Source organism: Meles meles, chromosome 7, assembly GCF_922984935.1.
Source record: "Meles meles chromosome 7, mMelMel3.1 paternal haplotype, whole genome shotgun sequence".
Lineage (NCBI taxonomy): Eukaryota > Metazoa > Chordata > Mammalia > Carnivora > Mustelidae > Meles > Meles meles.
Genome location: NC_060072.1, coordinates 131,377,046 through 131,396,514, shown reverse-complemented (window position 1 = coordinate 131,396,514; position 19,469 = coordinate 131,377,046). Strand labels below are relative to the sequence as shown.

Here is a 19,469-nt window from a genome sequence, read left to right as displayed (position 1 = left end):
TATAGATATGTATGTATCTATAATATATACTCATATATTGAATCAGAAGTATCATTGTGACCTCACAGACTTCAAAATATAGAGATAACCACTGAAAAAATATTGATGTGAATGTGTATATATCTCTGTATCTATATATATACATCTATTTCCTAGCTATCTCCACTGAGGGTCTGGGATTAGCAATATCCCAATAACAGTAATCACAGTGGGACGCCAGGGTGGCTCCGTCAGTTAAGCGTCTGCCTTCGGTTCAGGTCATGATCCCAGAATCCTGTGATCAAGTCTCAAATCGGCCCCCTTGCTCAGAGAAGGGGCAGCTTCTCCCTCTGCCTGACACTTCCTCTGTTTGTGCTCTGTATCTCTCCCTCTCTCTAATAAATAAAATCCTTAAGAATAATCCTTAAAAACCATCATCATCATCATCATCATCATCACTTAGCCCCCGCTTTGGTTTCTAAAAGAAATCAAGACTCCTTGGAGAAACAGGTGATGATTCCAGGACTAGGGATCATCAGGAATGATCCAAGATGAGCCTGGGAACATACTGCTGTGTCCAAATAAAGAGCTCACAACATACCAAAACACACAGAAGCCAGCTTGAAGATAAATGACAGTAATGGGGGAATGACCCATTAAAATAGTAACACATAAGTCCATGTTATTCTATACTAATATAAACAGATAAACGGGACACAGAGAAAGTCATTCCCTAAAGTGGAATGCCATCTGATGAATGCAGAACAAGTGATGGAAACAGAAAACCACCACTTGCTATCAATCACAGTAATAAACTAAGGAAAGAAATAACAATGGGTACTAAAATTAATGGGTAAAAGGCACAAGGAACAAGATATTTATATACGAACTACTTCCTCACAAAATGCTTTATTATAAACGGAAAGAAGATTAACTTCCCAGTGAAGAAACCTTATAGACACCACCTTAACCAAGGGATCAATGGGAAAAACTGAAATCATGTACCACCTGACAGGATGTAATGAAAATAAGGCATCACTTCTGTGATATTCCTGACAAAATACAAGATCTAAATTTAATCATGAGGAAAATCCAAATAGCAGAACATTCAACAAATAACTGGCCTGCAATCCTCAGAAGGATCAAAGTTATGAAACTGAAGGAAAGACCGAGTTACTATTGAAGATTAAAGGAGACTTATAAGACAAAGTACAATCTGTGATCTTTTTGCTATAAAAGGCATTACTGGAAAAATGGGAGAAAACAGGAATGAAAATCAGGGAAATGATGAGGTCGGTGGATTACAGTAATAATGGATAAAAGTTAATTTCCTCTTTTTGATGACAGTACCCCGGTCATGCAGGAGAAAAAAGTCCTTTCTTAGGGGAAATGCAAACTAAAGCATTTGGGAGACTCCTGGAGGGGCCTCAGCAGGTTAAGTAGCTGCCTTCGCCTCAGGTCATGACCTCAGGATCCTGGAATGGAGCCCCACATTGGGCTCCTGCTCAGTGGACAGTCTGTTTCTCCCTCTCCCTTTCCCACTCCACTCATGTTCGAGCTCTCTCTCAAATAAATAAATAAAATTTTAAGAATAAATAAAGCATTCTGGGATGTCACCATATATTGATAAATAACTCTGAAAAGGTTTACAAAAGGAAGAGCTCTTTGTACTATTAATGCAACCTTTATGTAAATTTTAAATTACTTCAAAAATAAAAGGAAAAACAAACACTTAAAAATATGAACTTGATGAACAATAAAGGGACTTAAAAATATGAACTTGAAGGTACGAATAACAAATTTATACATTAGCATAGAGAAAAATTTTCTTTGTGTGGCATCAAAAGCAGAAACAATAGAATATAGCTCTGTAAATTATATAAAAATGTTAAACTTCTCAACTAGAAAAAAATAACCTGCTAAAATACCAACAACAATAAAAACCATGAAGACATAATGAAAGTTAAAAAGCAAATGTTAGGGGCGCCTGGGTGGCTCAGTGGGTTAAGCCGCTGCCTTCGGCTCAGGTCATGATCTCAGGGTCCTGGGATCGAGTCCCGCATCGGGCTCTCTGCTCAGCAGCGAGCCTGCTTCCCTCTCTCTCTCTCTGCCTGCCTCTCTGTCTACTTGTGATCTCTCTCTGTCAAATAAATAAATAAAATCTTTGAAAAAAAAAAAAAAAGCAAATGTTAGCAAAAAAAAAAAAGCAAATGTTAAATTATGGTAAACAGCATACACAGCAAGTATACAAGACAAAAGAAAAAAATCTCTAATATAAAAAACATTTTGTAAGAAAAAAATTTTAAATACAGTACTAAAATGAACAAAGAGCTATTCAAGGTCAATTAGTAAACATGAATAACATTTTTTAACTACAAAATATTTAGCCTAATATTTTTCACTCAAATAGTTAATGGGGCACCTGGGTGGCTCAGTCAGTTAAATGGCTGCCTTTGGCCTAGGTCATGATCCCAGAGTCCTGGGATCAAGCTCCATGTCAAGCTCCCTGCTCAGTGGGGAGTCTGCTTCTCCCTTTCCCTCTCCCTCTGCACTCAGGAGCTCTCTCTCTCTCTCTCTCTCTAAAATAAATAAATAAAATCTTTTTTTAATTAAATAAATAAAAGAACAGCAAAGATTGCTTTAATGGTAATACACAGTACACTTAACAGGATGTAAGGTTATGAGCAACCTCACATTTTACTCATGTGTATAAATTTGAAACTGTATTCTAGAGGACCATTTCATACAATATATTTACAGAAGTTTCCAAAATATTCACAGCCTTTTACACAGAGATTCTATTGGCATATACAAGCCAAAGCCAAAGCCAAAGCCAATGCCAAACGAGGCCCTTCAAAGTAAGGGATTCCTTTGATGAAATTAATTTATCAAAACTAATAACACTCTGTATTACATGCTAAGTATCCACTAAAAATAATGGCAGAAATCTAACGGATACAGAAAGATGTTTAGGGTTGACAAAGTTTCAAAAACACACAACAGTATAAGAAATATAATCCATTTTTTACAAATACTATATATAAAAATGCACACAAAAAATCTGAAAGGATCATAAAAGAGAAGACTTAGGACAACTCCTGTCTTGTATTTTTCTGTTTCCTATATTTTAAAATTTTAAATATAAATATTAATAATCTACATTACAAAACACTTAACACAAAAATATTTGAAACCTTAGAACTGATGACACCTTATCCCCATAGGAATGGTATTAAATGGTAACACTATATTTAAAGATACACTGGATAAAACAAAAGTCGTCTAACACACAAAAGAATGAAGAAATAATATTTATGTACTAATCAATATAAAGATACACGGTGAAAAAAAAGCAAAGAAAATTAAATTAAGTTTTTAAGAAAGCCAACAACAAAAATCCTATCTTGAGGATAGAAAATAATTTGGGAAAGGAAAAGGAGCAAGTAATATTCTGTAACAGGATTATTTTTAAGAAAGGATATTTTATATCATAATAAATGTTATACCAAATAATGATTAATTCAAATTTAATAGAATCTTTATGTTTGAAAGAACACAAAAACCAAAAACTCCTAAAGGACAAATCTATGAGAACTTAAATGTCATTTAAATGTTAAAATACTGAATATCTAGGTTAGCAAAAGGTATACAGTTTTTTTTGTTCTCCAAAGATTTTAGAATGTATTTTAAAAATTGTAGTTTACCATTTAGTAATTATACTTTTCTCAAATCTGATGGAGGCATATGATTTAAAATTTTAAATGAAGGCCTATAATAAAACAAAATACAAAAAAAATCCTTTATAGTTCCCAGCTAGAACAATTATATTCGAACATCAATAAAATAATATCCACTATACCTTATTGTAACGATCATGTGGAACAGACTGTAAAACAATTGGTTCCATTGTAGAAACATTGGCAAACTGTACCTCTGGAATATACAGGGCACAAACCACATGAGCCCAACCTAAAAATAAATAAAAGTAATGTCATTTTCCAGTTTTCAATAAAACTTTTTGAAACATAAATAAAGTCATTAACTTTCTAAAGAGATTCTTTAAATGCCTATGTTAAGTAAATGCACAACAAAACATGAGCAAATTCTCATTACTGACTAAATAGTCAAACCACTACTGATAAAGCATTCAATCATTTCTCCAGGATAGTAACACAAATAAAACATTTTTAAAATTCAATCAAATGCTAACACTGATACTTCTTATAAGAGTACACTAAATAATTCAAATCATTATTATTTCTGAAAACCACTTTAAAAATAAGATAAAATAAGGGGCATATGGGTGGCTCGGTCAGTTGAGCATGTGACTCTTGATTTGGGCTCAGGTCGTCATCTCAGGGTCATGGGACTGAGCCCCCCACATCAGGTTCCACGCTGGGCATGTAGCCTACCTGGGATTCTCTCTCTCTATCCCTCTGTCCCTATTCCCCCTTTCAAAACAAAAAAGGAAAATAAAAATAAAAGTTTTGATACTTTAATCTTAAATGTCAATAATAAAATTTTAGATTTTGTTAATGTTGATACTTTAAATACTAGTACTCACATTCATTATTTTACTATTTCAATTTTTTATTTAAAATATTTTAATAATTGATATTAAATATTAAAGCTTCTTTTAATTTTTTAAAATGTGACTGAATGTATCAAAAAGATGTGGTAATGAGGAATTATTGAGCCCAAACTGGAAAAGATGAAAGTCCAGGGAGGTGAGCACAACTTTTGGCCACTTTTGCCACCCAAGAGTCATCTGCCTACTTCAGAGAAAAGTAAAAAAGGTGAAAGGAGGTTTTGACAAACTCAGGAAGGCCAAAAGAACAGGGACCTACCTAGGTCCACCAGACAACTGAGGGAAAAGGGGGAACTAAGAAGCTCCAACCCCCTTCCACCTGAAACACTGAAGGGCTACAAGCCAGAACAATAAAAAGTACATGGACCCTCAAAGAGACTGCACTAAGACTTTGATCATCTCAAACTCTGAAACTGGACTCCTGTAAGACTAAATTACAAGTGCCCATAGGCACCGGAGAGAAGCAAATACAATGTAATTTTGACTACAAATAACTACTATTGGTTCATTACCATTTTCAGCAGAATAAAAAGTATGAAACACATGAGAGATAAAACAACATAAATGAAAACCAGCAGAAACAAGAAAATCAAAACAGATCTATATTTTGGAGTTTCAGGCAGACATTAAAATAAGTATCCTTATTACAATCAAATACATGCAACACAGAATTGAAAATTTCTTCCAAGAACTGAAAACTGTAATAGTAAACCAAAAATCCCAGACGTAAAAACAAAAATTTGTTAAAAATCAATGGGCGGAGGGCATCTGGGTGGTTCAATCAGTTAGGCATCTGACTTTGATTTTAGCTCAGTCATGACCTCAGGGTCATAAGATCGAATCCTCTGTGGAGCCTACTTAATAAGGTTCTCTCTTCCTCCCACCTTCCCTCCCCACCTGTATACGTGTGCACACTCTCTCTCATTCCCAAAAAAAAAAAGTGGGGGGATGCGCCTGGGTGGCTCAGTGGGTTAAGCCTCTGCCTTCAGCTGAGGTCACGGTATCAGGGTTCTGGGATTGAGCCCCACATTGGGCTCTCTGCTCAGCAGAGAGCCTGCTTCCCCCTCTCTCTCCGCCTGCTGCTCTGCCTACTTGTGATCTCTCTGTCAAATAAATAAATAAAATCTTAAAAAAAAAAAAAAGGAAGAAAGAAAATGAATGGGTGGGATTCACAGCAATTTAGACATAGATGAAAACAGAATTAGAGGGCAACAACAAAATAGGTCAGAAGAAAATATCCAAAACATTAGCACTCTGGAGTTCCTTCAGGCCAAGGCACAAGGAAAGGAACTGATGCCAAGCTCAGGACACTCCCAAAGTTCAGAAGATTAGGTGAAACCAAGGCCACGAAAACCAGCAGGTCAAAGTACCAGAAATGAAAGTTCTTCACATAGAGAACAAACACTCACAGACAGAGATACACAGGGAACATCACTTGAATATTAAAGGAGAGAACATATGAGTGAAGAAATATTACCTGAAGCTGGAAAAAGAACCATCCAGAAGAATTAAAGGAAAGAGTATCCGGCAGACAAAAAGAGCCAGAAACATGGCTTGGTCCCCCTAGCCAGACTGGAAAAACTCAACTTACAGGGCACTGGTTATGTGAATACTCAGAAATATCTTGCCTCGGTAGCAGGGAATAATTTACCCTTAGACCAAGCACTGCTCTAGACCCATCTAATAAATCATAAGAGCAAGAAGCTAAAAGGATCTAACTATTTCCAAAGAACCTAACTGTATCTCAGAACAAACTGAAGAAAATTTAAAGGAAGGCAAAAATATCCAGATTTATGTCAGCAAAAATAGTGGAGTAGACAGCTCCAAAAGCACATTCCACCAAGGAAATATCAAAAAACCAAGCAGGAACCGTCAGAACCAACTTTGTTACGACTCTGTTAAAGATAGTAAAAGGTTTGCAGCAACCAAACACTGATAAGAGAAAAAGGCAACCTGGGGCACCTGGGTGGCACAGTTGTTAAGTGTTTGCCTTCGGCTCAGGTCAAGATCCCGGGGTTCTGGGACTAATATGCCTTGCATCAGGCTCCCTTCTCAGCCAAAAGCCTGCTTCTCTCCCTCTCCCACTCCCCCTGCTTGTGTTCCCTCTCTCACTGTCTGTCAAATAAATAAATAAAATCTTAAGAAAGAAAAAAAGAAAAAGGCAATTTAAAAATGGTAGGAAAGGTTTGGAAATTTTTATTTTTCTTTAACCCATGCCCACCCCAGATTCGGCAGAAGTCTTAAAGACAGAACTCATGGGACGCCTGGGTGGCTCAGTGGGTTAAGGCCTCTGCCTTTGGCTCAGGTCATGATCCCAGGGTCCTGAGATCAAGCCCCACATCTGGCTCTCTGCTCAGTAGGGAGCCTCCCTTTCTCTCTCTCTGCCTGCCTCTCTGCCTACTTGTGATCTCTGTCTGTCAAATAAATAAAATCTTAAAAAAAAAAACAAACAAACAAAAACAGACAGAAATTAAGTTTCCAACGTCGAACCCTGGTTCTCCATTCCATAGGTTCAGAGAGTTAAGTACAGACAGAGAAGATATAAAAAAGATCCAGAGTAAACAATGCTTAAACAAAAATAGTAAGAATTCATTGTAGGGTTTATAACAAAGATAAACACAACATTAACTGCATAAAAGCCAAAAAGAAAGAAATGGAATTATATGATTTTGAGGATCTTATACTGTATTGAGAATTAGTATAATAATATCACTTGATGGTAAACTATACTGAGAAAAAGATGTAAACTTTAAGCCCTAGACAATGACTAACACAACATAACAACATTTATGGCTAATAACACAACAAAGTAGAAAAGACAGAATCATAAACATCTCAAAAAAAGGCCAAAAAAGGAAAAGAAAAAAAAAGAGAGAAAGAGAGATAGAACAAAACAAAGAAAACAAAGAAAAAACAAATGGAGCAAATAAAAAACAAGTATTTTGGGGTCCCTGGCTGGCTCAGTCAGTAGAGCATATGACTCTTGATCTTGGGGTTGTGAGTTCGAGCCCCAAGTAGGGTGTAGAGATTACTTTAAAAACTAAAATCTTGGGGTACCTGGGTGGCTCGGTGGTTAAAGCCTCTGCCTTCAGCTCAGGTCATGATCCCAGGGTCCTGGGATCAAGCCCTGCCATCAGGCTCTTTCCTCAGCAGGGAGCCTTCTTCTCCCTCTCTCTCTCTGCCTGCCTCTCTGCCTACTTGTGATCTCTGTCTGTCAAATAAATAAATAAAAATCTTTTAAAAAAATAAACAAAATGAAATAGAATAAAATAAAATCTTTAAAAAAAATAAAGAACAAGTATCAAGATGACAGATTTAAATCTAACCAATCAATCACATTAAACGTAAATTAACCACCCCAATTAAAAGACACAAATTCTTGGAATGAAGATAAAACAAATGGACAATAAGCACATAAAAAGATGCTTAATGTCACCAGTCATTAGAGAAATGAAAATAAAAAATAAAATGAAATATCACTTCATATTCACCAGGATGGCTAAAACCAAAAAGACATAGTACTGATATAGATGGGATGTAGAAAAATACAACACCTAATGCACTTTAAGTGGATATGTAAAACGGTACCTCCACTTTGGGAAACAGACTGGCAATTTCTAAAACGGATAACAGAGTTAACACATGACCCAGGAATTACACTCCCAAGAATAATCTGAAGAATGAAAACCTATTTCCACACACAAAAAAACTGGAAACAAATGTCCACAGCAGTACTATTTGTTCATAGCAGTATTATTCAAAATAGCCAAGTGAAAACAACCCAAATATCCATCAACTGGAAAACATGGTATACCAATACACTGGAATATCATTTAGCACTTAAAACAAATGAATTACTTAGACATGTTGCAACATGGACAAATCTGGAAAAGAGTACACAAAGTTAAAGAACCCAGTCACAAAAGACCACATATTCTATGATTCTAGTTATACAAATGTCCAGAATAGGGTAAATGAACGTAGAATAGGTTAATAGTTGCCAAGGTAGAAGGGTTTAGGGGAAACAGGAAGTGGATGCTAATAATGGTAACAATATGTCTTTTTAGCTTCATGAAAATGTTCTAAAACTGACTGTGATGATGGCTGCACAAGTCTTTGAGTATTTTTAAACACACTAAATTGTATACTTTAAATAGATCAATTGTATGATATATAAATAAAGCTGTTATATAAAAAATTAACAATAAAAAAACTCAATTTTTTAAATGGGAAAAAGATTTTCCAAACACAGACATCACCAACGAAAATAAAAGAATGGCAAATAACCACGTGAAGAAGAGCTCAAACTTACTATTCATTAACGAAATGAAAATTAAAAGCAGACAGATACCACTCCGCACCTATTAGAATGGCAAAAACTAGAAAGAGCGACCATACCAAGTGTTGAGGATGTAGAGCAACTGGAACTCTCATATGCTGCTGATGGAATGCAGAATGTTATAACCACTTTAAAAACCAGTTTGTCAGCTCCTTAAAGAATTAAACATGCACTTATCATTATAAACTAGCCATTTATTTCACACCTAAGTATTTATCCAAGACCAAAAAATATAATGATTATAGAAAATATGTACTTAAATGTTAACAGTAGCTTAATTTGCAACACCTAAAAAATATAAACAGTAAACTGCTATATCCATACAAAAGAAAAACAGTGAGCAAAAAAAGGAATAAACTACTGATGTATGTAACAACAAAAATAATCTCAAAATATTTACACTCATGGAAATTAGCAAGACAAAAATATTGTCTGTGTACACTATATATACATTTGAGTGTCTAAATATACATGCATACATACACATATATACTCCACTTAAATAAAACACTAGAAAAATACAAATTACTCTATAGTAATGGAAAGCAGATGAATGGTTACCTGGGACACGGCTGGGGAGAGGAGGGCTCATATAGATACAGTACAAAAGAGTAAGAAAAAAGTTTTCAGAGTGATGCATATGTTCACTGCCTTAATCATGTTGATGATTTCATGGGTACATATATAAGTCAGAATTTAACAAGTTGTTCACTTTAAATATATACAGTATACTGAATGTCTATCACATCTGAATAAAGTTGTTTTAAGTATTTTTTTAAAGAACAAAAATCCTAAAAGGGATCCCAATCCAAATTTCATTTATATTAAATGTTAGTCAAAGTTGTTTTAAATATTTTTTTTAAAGAACAAAAATCCTAAAAGGGATCTCAATCCAAATTTCAATTAATATAAATGTTAGTCATTTATACACAATAGTCAAGGCAGAGACTGAGAGGGACAGACTCCATTTAAAAAAAAAAAAAAAAAGGCCATACTACCATTTCCTGCCTATAAGACACACACTTTTAATAAAGACTGGTAAATTTAAAGCAAACAAAGTAAATGGGTGGGAAAATTATATATGAAGCTAACAGTGGGAATATAAAGGCTGAAGTGATTATTTTGATGTCATGTAACACTATAAAACAAAAACTACACAGCTAAAAAGGGACATTTCCTACCGATAAAGGAATAATTCATCAGAAGATCCAACCATAAGAAGAGTATCTACATCTAATAATGACACTTTAAAATACATAAAGCAACACCAGACATTATTAAGAAACACACATCATAACAGATATTTAACACATCATACCAGGAACTAACAGATGAATTAGATCCCTCCCAAATATCAGTAAAGACATAAAAAAAGGTTGGAATGCCTGGGTGGCTCAATCAGTTAAGCATCTGACTCTTGATTTTGGCTCAGATCTTGATCTCAGGGTCGTGGAATCAAGCCCCTAGTTGGACTCTGTGCTCACTGGCGAGTCTGTGTGAAATCCTCCCTTCCCTTTGGACCCTCACCCCTCCCTCTAAAATAAACAATCTAAACAAAACAAAACAAAACAATAGGGGCACCTGGGTGGCTCAGTCATTAAGCATCTGCCTTTGGTGTAGGTCATGATCCCAGGGTCCTGGGACAGAGACCCACATACGGCTCCCTGCTCAGCAGGAAGCCTGCTTTCTCTTTCCCACTCCCCATACTTGTGTTCCTGCTCTCGCTGTCTCTCTTTCTCTCTCTCCATCAAGTAAATAAATAAAATCTTTAAAAAGGCGGGAGGGCACCTGGGTGGCCCGGTGGGTTAATGCCTCTGCCTTTGGCTCAGGTCATGGTCTCAAGATCCTGAGATGAAGTCCCGCGTCAGGCTCTCTGCTCAGCAGGGAGCCTGCTTACCGCCTCCCCTCTGCCTGCCTCTCTGCCTACTTGTTATCTCTCTCCTTGTCAAATAAATAAATAAAAAGTTAAAAAAAAAAAAACTATAAAAGAGCTCAAGAGTATCAGCTACCTTAATCTGACACTTTTTTTTAAAGATTTTATTTATTTATTTGTTGAGAGAGAGAGCACAAGCAGGGGGAGCCGAGCAGTGAGAAGCAGGCTCCCACTGAGCATGAAGCCAGATCTGGGACTGAATCCCAGGACCCTGAGATCATGACCTGAGCTGAAGGCTGTCACTTAACCAACTGAGCCACCCAGGTGCCCCGATCTGAAATTTACAGAATACTATCTATATTCAACAAAAGAATACACGTTCTTTTTCAAAGGCATATGGTACAGTCAACACAAACCATATGCTAAGCCCTAAAATAAGTCTCAGTTAATTCTAAAGGACTAAATTCTCTATAGAGTGTAATCAGTGACCACAAGAAATTGAATTAGCAACCAATAATAGATACCTAGAAAAAAAAACCCAATAAATGCAAAATAATATACTTCTAAATAATTTAAGAGTCAAAAAACAAAATCACAAAAAAAAAAATCACAAGGGAAATTGGAAAACATTTTGAAATGAATGGCAATAAGTATACAACATACCAAATTTTGTGACATGCTGCAAAAGCGGTGCTAGAAGGGAAACTTACATCTTTCTCCATATGTTTTCTTCTAGAAATTTCATAATTTTGGGTCTTATGTACCTAAATCTTTGATCTACAATGAGTTAGTATTTGTATATGATGTAAGAACAGAGTTCAAGTTCATTCTTTGGCATATGGATATCCCACTTTCCCAACACTATTTGTTGAAGAACCTGTCCTAACAACTAATTTTACATGTTGATTTTGTATTCTGCAACTCTACTGAGTTTTTTAGTGTTAACAGTTTTTCTGTGGAATCTTTAAGGTTTGCGACAAATACGATCATATCATCTGCAAACAAAGATAATTTTACCTCTTCCTTTTCAGACCAGGTATTTTCAATGTCCTTTTCTTCCCTAAGTACTCTGGCTAAGATTCCAATAACATGTTGAACAGTCATGAAGAAAGCAGGCATTCTTGCCATATTCCCTGTCTTAGAGGGAAAGTTTTGTCTTTACTGAGAATGATATTAGCTATGGGTTTTTCATATATGGCCTCTGTATATATGTTAAGGTAGTTTCCATCCATCCAAGTTTGATGGGTTCATTTATCATGAACGGGTGTTGCTGCATCAATAGAATTAAATGATCATGTGGGTTTTGTCCTTCATTCTGATAATATGGTGTATTACACATTGATTGACTTTCATATGCTGAACTATTACATTCCAGCAATAAATCAATCATGTACGATCCTTTTAAGGTGCAGCTGAATTGTTTGCTAGCATTTTGTTGAGGACTTTTACATCCATATTTATCAGGGATACTGGTCTATGGTTTTCTTTTCTTATAAAGTCTTTGCCTGGTTTTTTGGTTCTCAGAATAACTGACCTCATAAAATGAGTTTCAATGACCCCTCTTCAATTTTTTTGGAAGAGTTTCCAGAGAATCAGTTCTCTGGGGAAGCCATCTGGTTCTGGACTTTTCTTTACTGGGTTTTTAAATACTGATTCAATCTCCTTACTAGTTGTTGATCTGTTCAGATTTTTATTTCCTCATGACTCAATCCAGGTAGATTGTGTGTTTCTAGGACTTCATCCATTCTTCTAGGTTATTCAACTGTTATCAAATTATTAAATTCTCTAATAATCCTTTTTATTTCTGTGGCATCAGCTGTAATGTGCCCCTTTTCCATTTCTAATTTTAATCATTTCTATACTCTTTTTTTTCTTAGTTTTGCTAACAGTGTGGAATATAAAAAATATATAAATAAAACATGAATAACGCAAAAAAAAAAAAAAAAAAAGCAGAATCAGATCTATAAACACGGAGAACTAACGGCTGCCAGAGGGAAAGAGAGTGGGGGAATGGGCAAAATGGGTAAAAGGGAGTAGGAGATACAGGCTTCCAATTATGGAATGAATAATTCACAAGAATAAAGGGTACAGCATAGGGAATACGGTCGGTTATGGTGACAGTAGCTAACATGATGAGTACAGCATAACTTACAGAGAAGGTAAAACACTATGTTGTACACACTGAAACTAATGTAACACTGTATGTCAACTATACTTAAATAATAAAATAAATGACACCCATGCTATTAAAAAAATCTAGCTAACAGTAAATTTTGTTCCTTTTTTTTTCAAAAAACCAACCCTTAATTTCACTGATTTTTTTTCTATTGATTTTCTATTCTCTAGTCCATTTATCTCCCTTCTAATCTTTTATTTCCTTCCTTCAGTTTGCTTTGTGTTTTTTCTTTTTTATCTAGTTTTCTGAGAAGTTAAATCAAGTTGTTGATTTAAGATCTTTAAGTCATAGCCAAGGAGAGGGCAAAGTTGCATAAGGTACAAAAAGGGAACAAACATTTTAAGATTAATTATGGAGGGGAGCCCTGGTGCACAGTAAGTTGGGCATCCAACTCTTCATTTTGGCTCAGGTCATGATCTCAAAGTCATGAGACTGAGGCCCGTGTTGGGCTCGCACTTAGCACGGACTCTGCTTTAGATTCTCTCTCCCTCACCCTCTGCCTGCCACCCCCACACACTCTCTCTCTCAAATAAATAAATAAATCTTTAAAAAAAAAGATTAATTATGAAGGGGTTGGCAGGGGTAGGTTCACTTAGTTCTGTAAACAATTTGGAGAGGTAAATCTGCCTTTAACTGAAATGGGCAGGGTAACCAAATGGAATGAGAAAGTGGAGTTTAGATATCCATGTTGGGTTTTTTGCTTCTATAGTGTCTTTTTTAAATTGAAATATAGTTGACATATAATGTATACATAATGGTTTTAGGTGTACAACATAGTGATTCCATAGGTCTATACCAAATGTCCATGTTAAGTTCATGTACCTATCACACAAGCAGATGATGTGGCAAGGAACTAGATATTTATGAGTCCAGAGTTCAAGAGAAAAGAACAGATTAGATATAGAAGTTTGGGTGCTATCAATGTATACACCACAGATGTTATTAAAAGCCATAATACTCAGTCAGTTCATTCCAGAAGTAAGTGCAGAAGGCCTATACCCTGAAGCACTCTAATATTTAGAGGTCAATGTCTGCAAGAGCAGAGTGTGGAAAAATACAAGGGGCAATCAGTAAGGTCGAAGAAAAGAAGAGTGCTGTCCCAGCAACAAAATGAAGTGTTCAAGAAAGAATGATCAAAATTGTCAAATGTTGCTAAAGATGAACTAACATGGGACTTGAGAACTGGTTCATCCACATGGAGATCACTGATTACTTTACAAGAACAGGCCTTGGTTGGGGCGCCTGGGTGGCTCAGTTGTTAAACATCTGCCTTCAGCTCAGGTCCTGGGATTGAGCCCCGCATCAGGTTCCCTGCTCACAGGAAGGCTGCTTCTCCCTCTCCCACTCCCCCTGCTTGTGTTCCCTCTCACTCTCTGTCTCTATCAAATAAATAAATAAAATCTAATAAAAATAAATAAAATCTAAAAAACAAAAAACAAAAAACAGGACTTGGTGACATGGTGGGGAAAAGCCTGACTGGAGTAACTCAAGAATGAAAGAGAAGAAAAAATAAGAAATGAAGTAGAAGAAATAAAACTGTCATTCATACCCATTATCATTGTCTGTACAGAAAATATAGAATGCCAATTTCAACAATCTGCATAAAATACAACTAGTTCAGAACACCTGGGTGGTTCGGTTGGTTAAGTCAGCTCAGGTCATGATCCTAGGGTCCTGAGATCAAGCCCCGCATGGGTCTCCCCACTCAGTGAGAAGCCTGCTTCTTCCTCTCCCACTCCCCCTGCTGTGTTTCCTCTCTCGCGGTCTCTCTGTCAAATAAATAAAATCTTAAAAAAAAAAAAAAAAAAGGAATACAACTAGTTCTTTCATGTTTTTCTTTTCATTTTATTTTTAACTCTAATATAGAGCTTACTATGCATAGGTCTTACTCTACACGCTTCACATACCTTATTAAACTCTCATAACCCAGTAGAGTATATAATTTTTAACACATTTTACAGACTTGGAGAAAACTGTACCATAAAGAAATGACTACAATTCTAAAATTTATATGTAAGAATGATGTTCCAAGACCACTCAAGTTCCACCTGAAGAATAACAAAGAGGCTCTTACCCTCCCCCAACACAACAGCCTCAGTGATCATGTTTTAAAAAAAAACAAAAAAAAAACCTGCTTTAATCAAGTCATTCCTCAGCTCAAATCACCCCAATGGTTTAGGAGCTTATCCTATGTAACATCAAGTTATCAATGACTTTGCAAACCCTACAAGACCTATGTTCACACCATCCTCCAATTCATTAATCTCAGGTCTCTGTTCAAATGTCATTTTTTTTTAAGATTTTATTTATTTATTTGACAGAGAGAGATCACAAGTAGACAGAGAGGCAGGCAGAGAGAGAGAGAGAGGAGGAAGCAGGCTCCCTGCCGAGCAGAGAGCCCAATGCGGGACTCGATTCCAGGACCCCAAGATCATGACCTGAGCCGAAGGCAGAGGCTTAACCCACTGAGCCACCCAGGTGCCCCCAAATGTCATTTCTTCAGTGGAGTTTTCCCCAATAACTTTACTTAAATTTTCAAACGCACATTTCAGATTTTGCTCTGCATCCTCTTCTTTACTTTTCTCCATAATACATGGCAAACTGTATTTTATTTAAACTGTACATTTTATTTACCTATTTCATTTATTACCCAACTTGCCCCTTCCAAATGTAAGTAAACCCTATTGGTTCTGTTTCGTTCATTGCTACGTAGAACACTGCACATAGGAGGCAAAACAATAAATATTTGTTTAAAGAATATCAATTTTCCATAAGCTAATCTACAAATTTAAGAAAAGTATCATGAAAATACTGAAGGATTTTAAAAAATTAAACAGCCTGATAATATGATCAGTGATGTCTTGTGGATTTTTTTTATTCCTGGATATGACAACATGAGCAATAGACTTAACCTCTATGGTACTTTTTCCCAAAATCCATCAACCCAAGCTAATTATGAGAAAATACCAGGTGACCCCAGATTGGGGGGCACTGAACATGTACCAGGTGAGGAACAGTATTCCTCAAGACTGCTAATGCAATGAAAAACAACACTGAGAAATTCTTACAAACAGAAGAGACATAGAAACATGGCAATTAAATGCACAAGAACATTAAGGGGGAAAAATGGTTTAAAAAAAAAAAATCTGGTAGGAAAAACTCCAGCAATTCATACACAGCAATCCAAAAATGTACCTTGAGGAATTTACCAAGAGAAAACTGAGGTAAGAATATGAAGGAATACTTCACATAAAGGAAATACAAATTATCTTTTAAGCATATGAAAAGTTGATAAACTCTCACAATAACAAACACAAGTTAAAGCTACACTGACATAATTTTTATCTACCCACTGGCAAATATAAAAATATCCTTGATAAAGATGGATGGAAAGGGTTAAAAACTGGACTCAGAATCTTTCCTTCAGGCTCTGGAGGAAAAAACAGTAGTTTAACTTCTTGCAACACCAACTCTGAAGATAGATGACAGTACTGTAGGGTGTGACAAGTTATTAGAACATATCTGAGCGTGCTCCTTCTTTTAGCCTATTGTACTTGGTTGTCAGGAGTCTACACTGTATGACTTACATAATTTATGGTCCGCAGCTACAATAAAACAGAATAGCCAACCACTTAAAAATACAGAGGCTACATGACTAGTTGGCATTTTTAAGCTGAGGATAACCAAATCTGGTAGCTTCCCCATGCTAATATGACCTGCATTCACATTAGCATCTTGTCAACTTTATAACCAAAACAACAAAGACATTAAGATTTGCATCAGAGGGGTGCCTTCAGCTCAGGTCGTGATCCCAGGGTCCTGGGATCGAGCCCCGCATCGGGCTCTCTGCTCCGGAGGGAGCCTGCTTCTCTGCCTAGTTGTAATTTCTCTCTGTCAAATAAATAAAATATTTAAAAAAAAAAAAGATTTGCATCAGAGTTTGGAGGTCTCTGTGTTACTGCAACTGTGTATAGTTTTCCTTTATTAAGTATATTTGGTGTTGGGTAAGCCAATTATGACTTAGGAGTCTGATTAATGATACAAAATTAAAACCCACTCAGATGGTTGTGTAAGTGCTGAGGTAAGTATGATAAGAACAGGTTTTTCTCACGTATTGTGAACAGAGTGTAAATTACTACAATCTCAACAGAGCAGGATTTGGCAAAATCCACTGAAATTACAGATGTTCATAGTCTCTGACCCAGCAATTCCACTAGCAGGAATTTTGCTATCACCCAGTATCAACGATTACATTGTACACAGTTACGCAGTCTCTGCAGTACTTTGACTGAAAGAAAGAAAGAGAGAAGAAAAATGGAGTGGGTGCCCGGGTGGCTCAGCTGGTTAAGTGTCCGAACTCTTGATTTTGACTCAGGTCATAACATCAAGCCCAGCGCTGGGCTTCCCACTGGGCTTCCCACTGGGCTCCCTCTGCCCCTCAACCACGTGTGCACTCTCTCTCTTTAAAAAAGAAAAAAAAAAAAGGAGACAGAACAGAGAAGCCAACTTGAGAAGAAGTGTTGGTGAAAACAAAAAGGAACTGGATCTTTCATACATTGCTTGTGGGAATGTAAAAATGGTACAGCCACTATAAAAAAGTTTGGTGGTTCCTCAAAAAGTTAAACACAGAATCATTATTTGACCCATCAATGCCACTCCTAGTATATCCCTGCAAAACTGAAAAGAGATAAAACAGACACTTGTACAACCATGTTCATAGCAGCACTACTTACAACAATCGAAAGGTAGAAACAACACAAATGTCCAAAAACTGGAAGGACCAACATGAGCAATCTCTCTCTCTCTCTCTCTCTCTCTCTCTCTCACACACACACACACAGAGGGAGTTATTATTCAGCCATAAAGAGGACTGAAGTACTAATACAGGCTGCAATACTGATGCACCTGAAAAATATTATGCCAAGAAACAAGACTCAAAAGGTCATACACTGTGCGATTATTATAGTTATGTAAAATATACAGAATAAGAAAATCCATAAAGACAAAAAGCAGACTGCTGCTAGCCAAGGGCTGGGGGAGAGAGAAGGAAGAATGTACAGTTTCTGTTCATGAAACCATACTTTAAGTTATGTAATAAAAATGTTTTGGAAATTAACAGGTGGTAGCTGTACAACACGTGAAAAGTAGAAAATGTCACTGAACTGTGTATCTTAAGTTGGTTGAAATGTTATACTATACGTATTTTACCTCAATTTTAAGAAAAAAGAATAAAATATCCTGTCCTTCCTTCACAAACTGTACTTTACGGTAATGGAATAGTTGATAAGGAATTGGTTCTCTTTATAGAAATAATCCTGCTAATACCTAATGACAGAATACCACAATTTATTCAACCACTAAAATAATGGTCCAGATACCTGTCAACAGCTGTTAATATCACAAAAAAAATAAATAAAAATAAGCAAATATATGCCTTATAAAGGACGTATACAACACTATAAAGCATTTTTATAACTGCCCCCATGATAAACTGAGTATGATCAAGCCTCTGAATACATCTAACTACTAATGTACAGAAAATATGGAACAAAGTAACATGTTCACACACATAAACACACACCCCCCCCAATTGAGAGGCAATCAATGAATTGTACTGTGGGAAACAATACAGGGCAAATGTCCCAGATTTTTCCATAAGTAAAGTGACAATGGAATGGGGGAGGGGGCGAGTGGTACAAAGAGACCTAAGAAATGTACCAAGCAATTACAATGTGTGCACCTTATGGATCCAGCTTATGGACCTCATTTGGATACTGATTCATTCAAATATAAAAAGAAAACATTTAGGGAGACATTCAGGAAAATCTGAACAAGGACTGAATAGCTGATGGCTTTAAGAAATCCTTGTCAATTTTTTGTGTGTGTGATAATATATTGTGCATTTTTAAAACAACCATGTGCTAGTGATGCTCACAAAATTCAAAATAATCAGAATGGCATAGGGAAGGGTTCAGATGTAACAAGACTAGCCACAATTGATCACTGCTAAAGCCAGGTATCTGGGGATTCTCTCTACTTTTATGTATGCTCAAAGTTTCCCATAATAAAATAGGTATATTTTCTAAATTATACCTGCAAAATTGCACCTTAATGTACTTGATACTTATATTTAATACCTAATACTAATATTATAAAATAATAAAATATTAATTAATATTACTACTGTTGATATAAGTATTAATAACTAATACTTAATATCTCTGATGTCCATTCCCTCATTTTTGCCCTCCTACTACTGCTATCTTCAACCTTTTCTTCATCACCAATCTGTCCCTTAGACTTACTTGCAATAAAGCAGTTTCATCTCTGTAGGGTTTAGATTCTAAAGCAAAAAATAAGCATAACCAAAACGGTCCTTGAAAAATCCATTAAAATTCCAATTCTGAACACATAACCCTCTCAGATTTTGTAAGTTCTTCTCATTTTTGTGTCAGGCAGTATCTATCAATGAGCCTCAATTTATTCTGAAATTTCTTCAAGAATGTAACAAATA

At 35.9% G+C, this 19,469-nt stretch overlaps 1 protein-coding gene across 11 annotated transcripts in view; it reads right to left on the bottom strand.

The window, feature by feature from the left end:
* The window catches only part of MLLT10 (MLLT10 histone lysine methyltransferase DOT1L cofactor), a 244,978-nt gene that overhangs the window by 156,066 nt on the left and 69,443 nt on the right, over positions 1-19,469 (bottom strand). For 10 of the 11 annotated variants that reach the window (XM_046010903.1, XM_046010902.1, XM_046010901.1 and 7 more), the window contains one exon: positions 3,839-3,948. In XM_046010903.1, the coding sequence (XP_045866859.1) occupies positions 3,839-3,948 (110 nt within the window). Of the gene's footprint in view, positions 1-3,838; positions 3,949-8,965; positions 9,054-19,469 lie in introns of those variants that run through there. The other variant, XM_046010910.1, reaches the window with a different exon arrangement.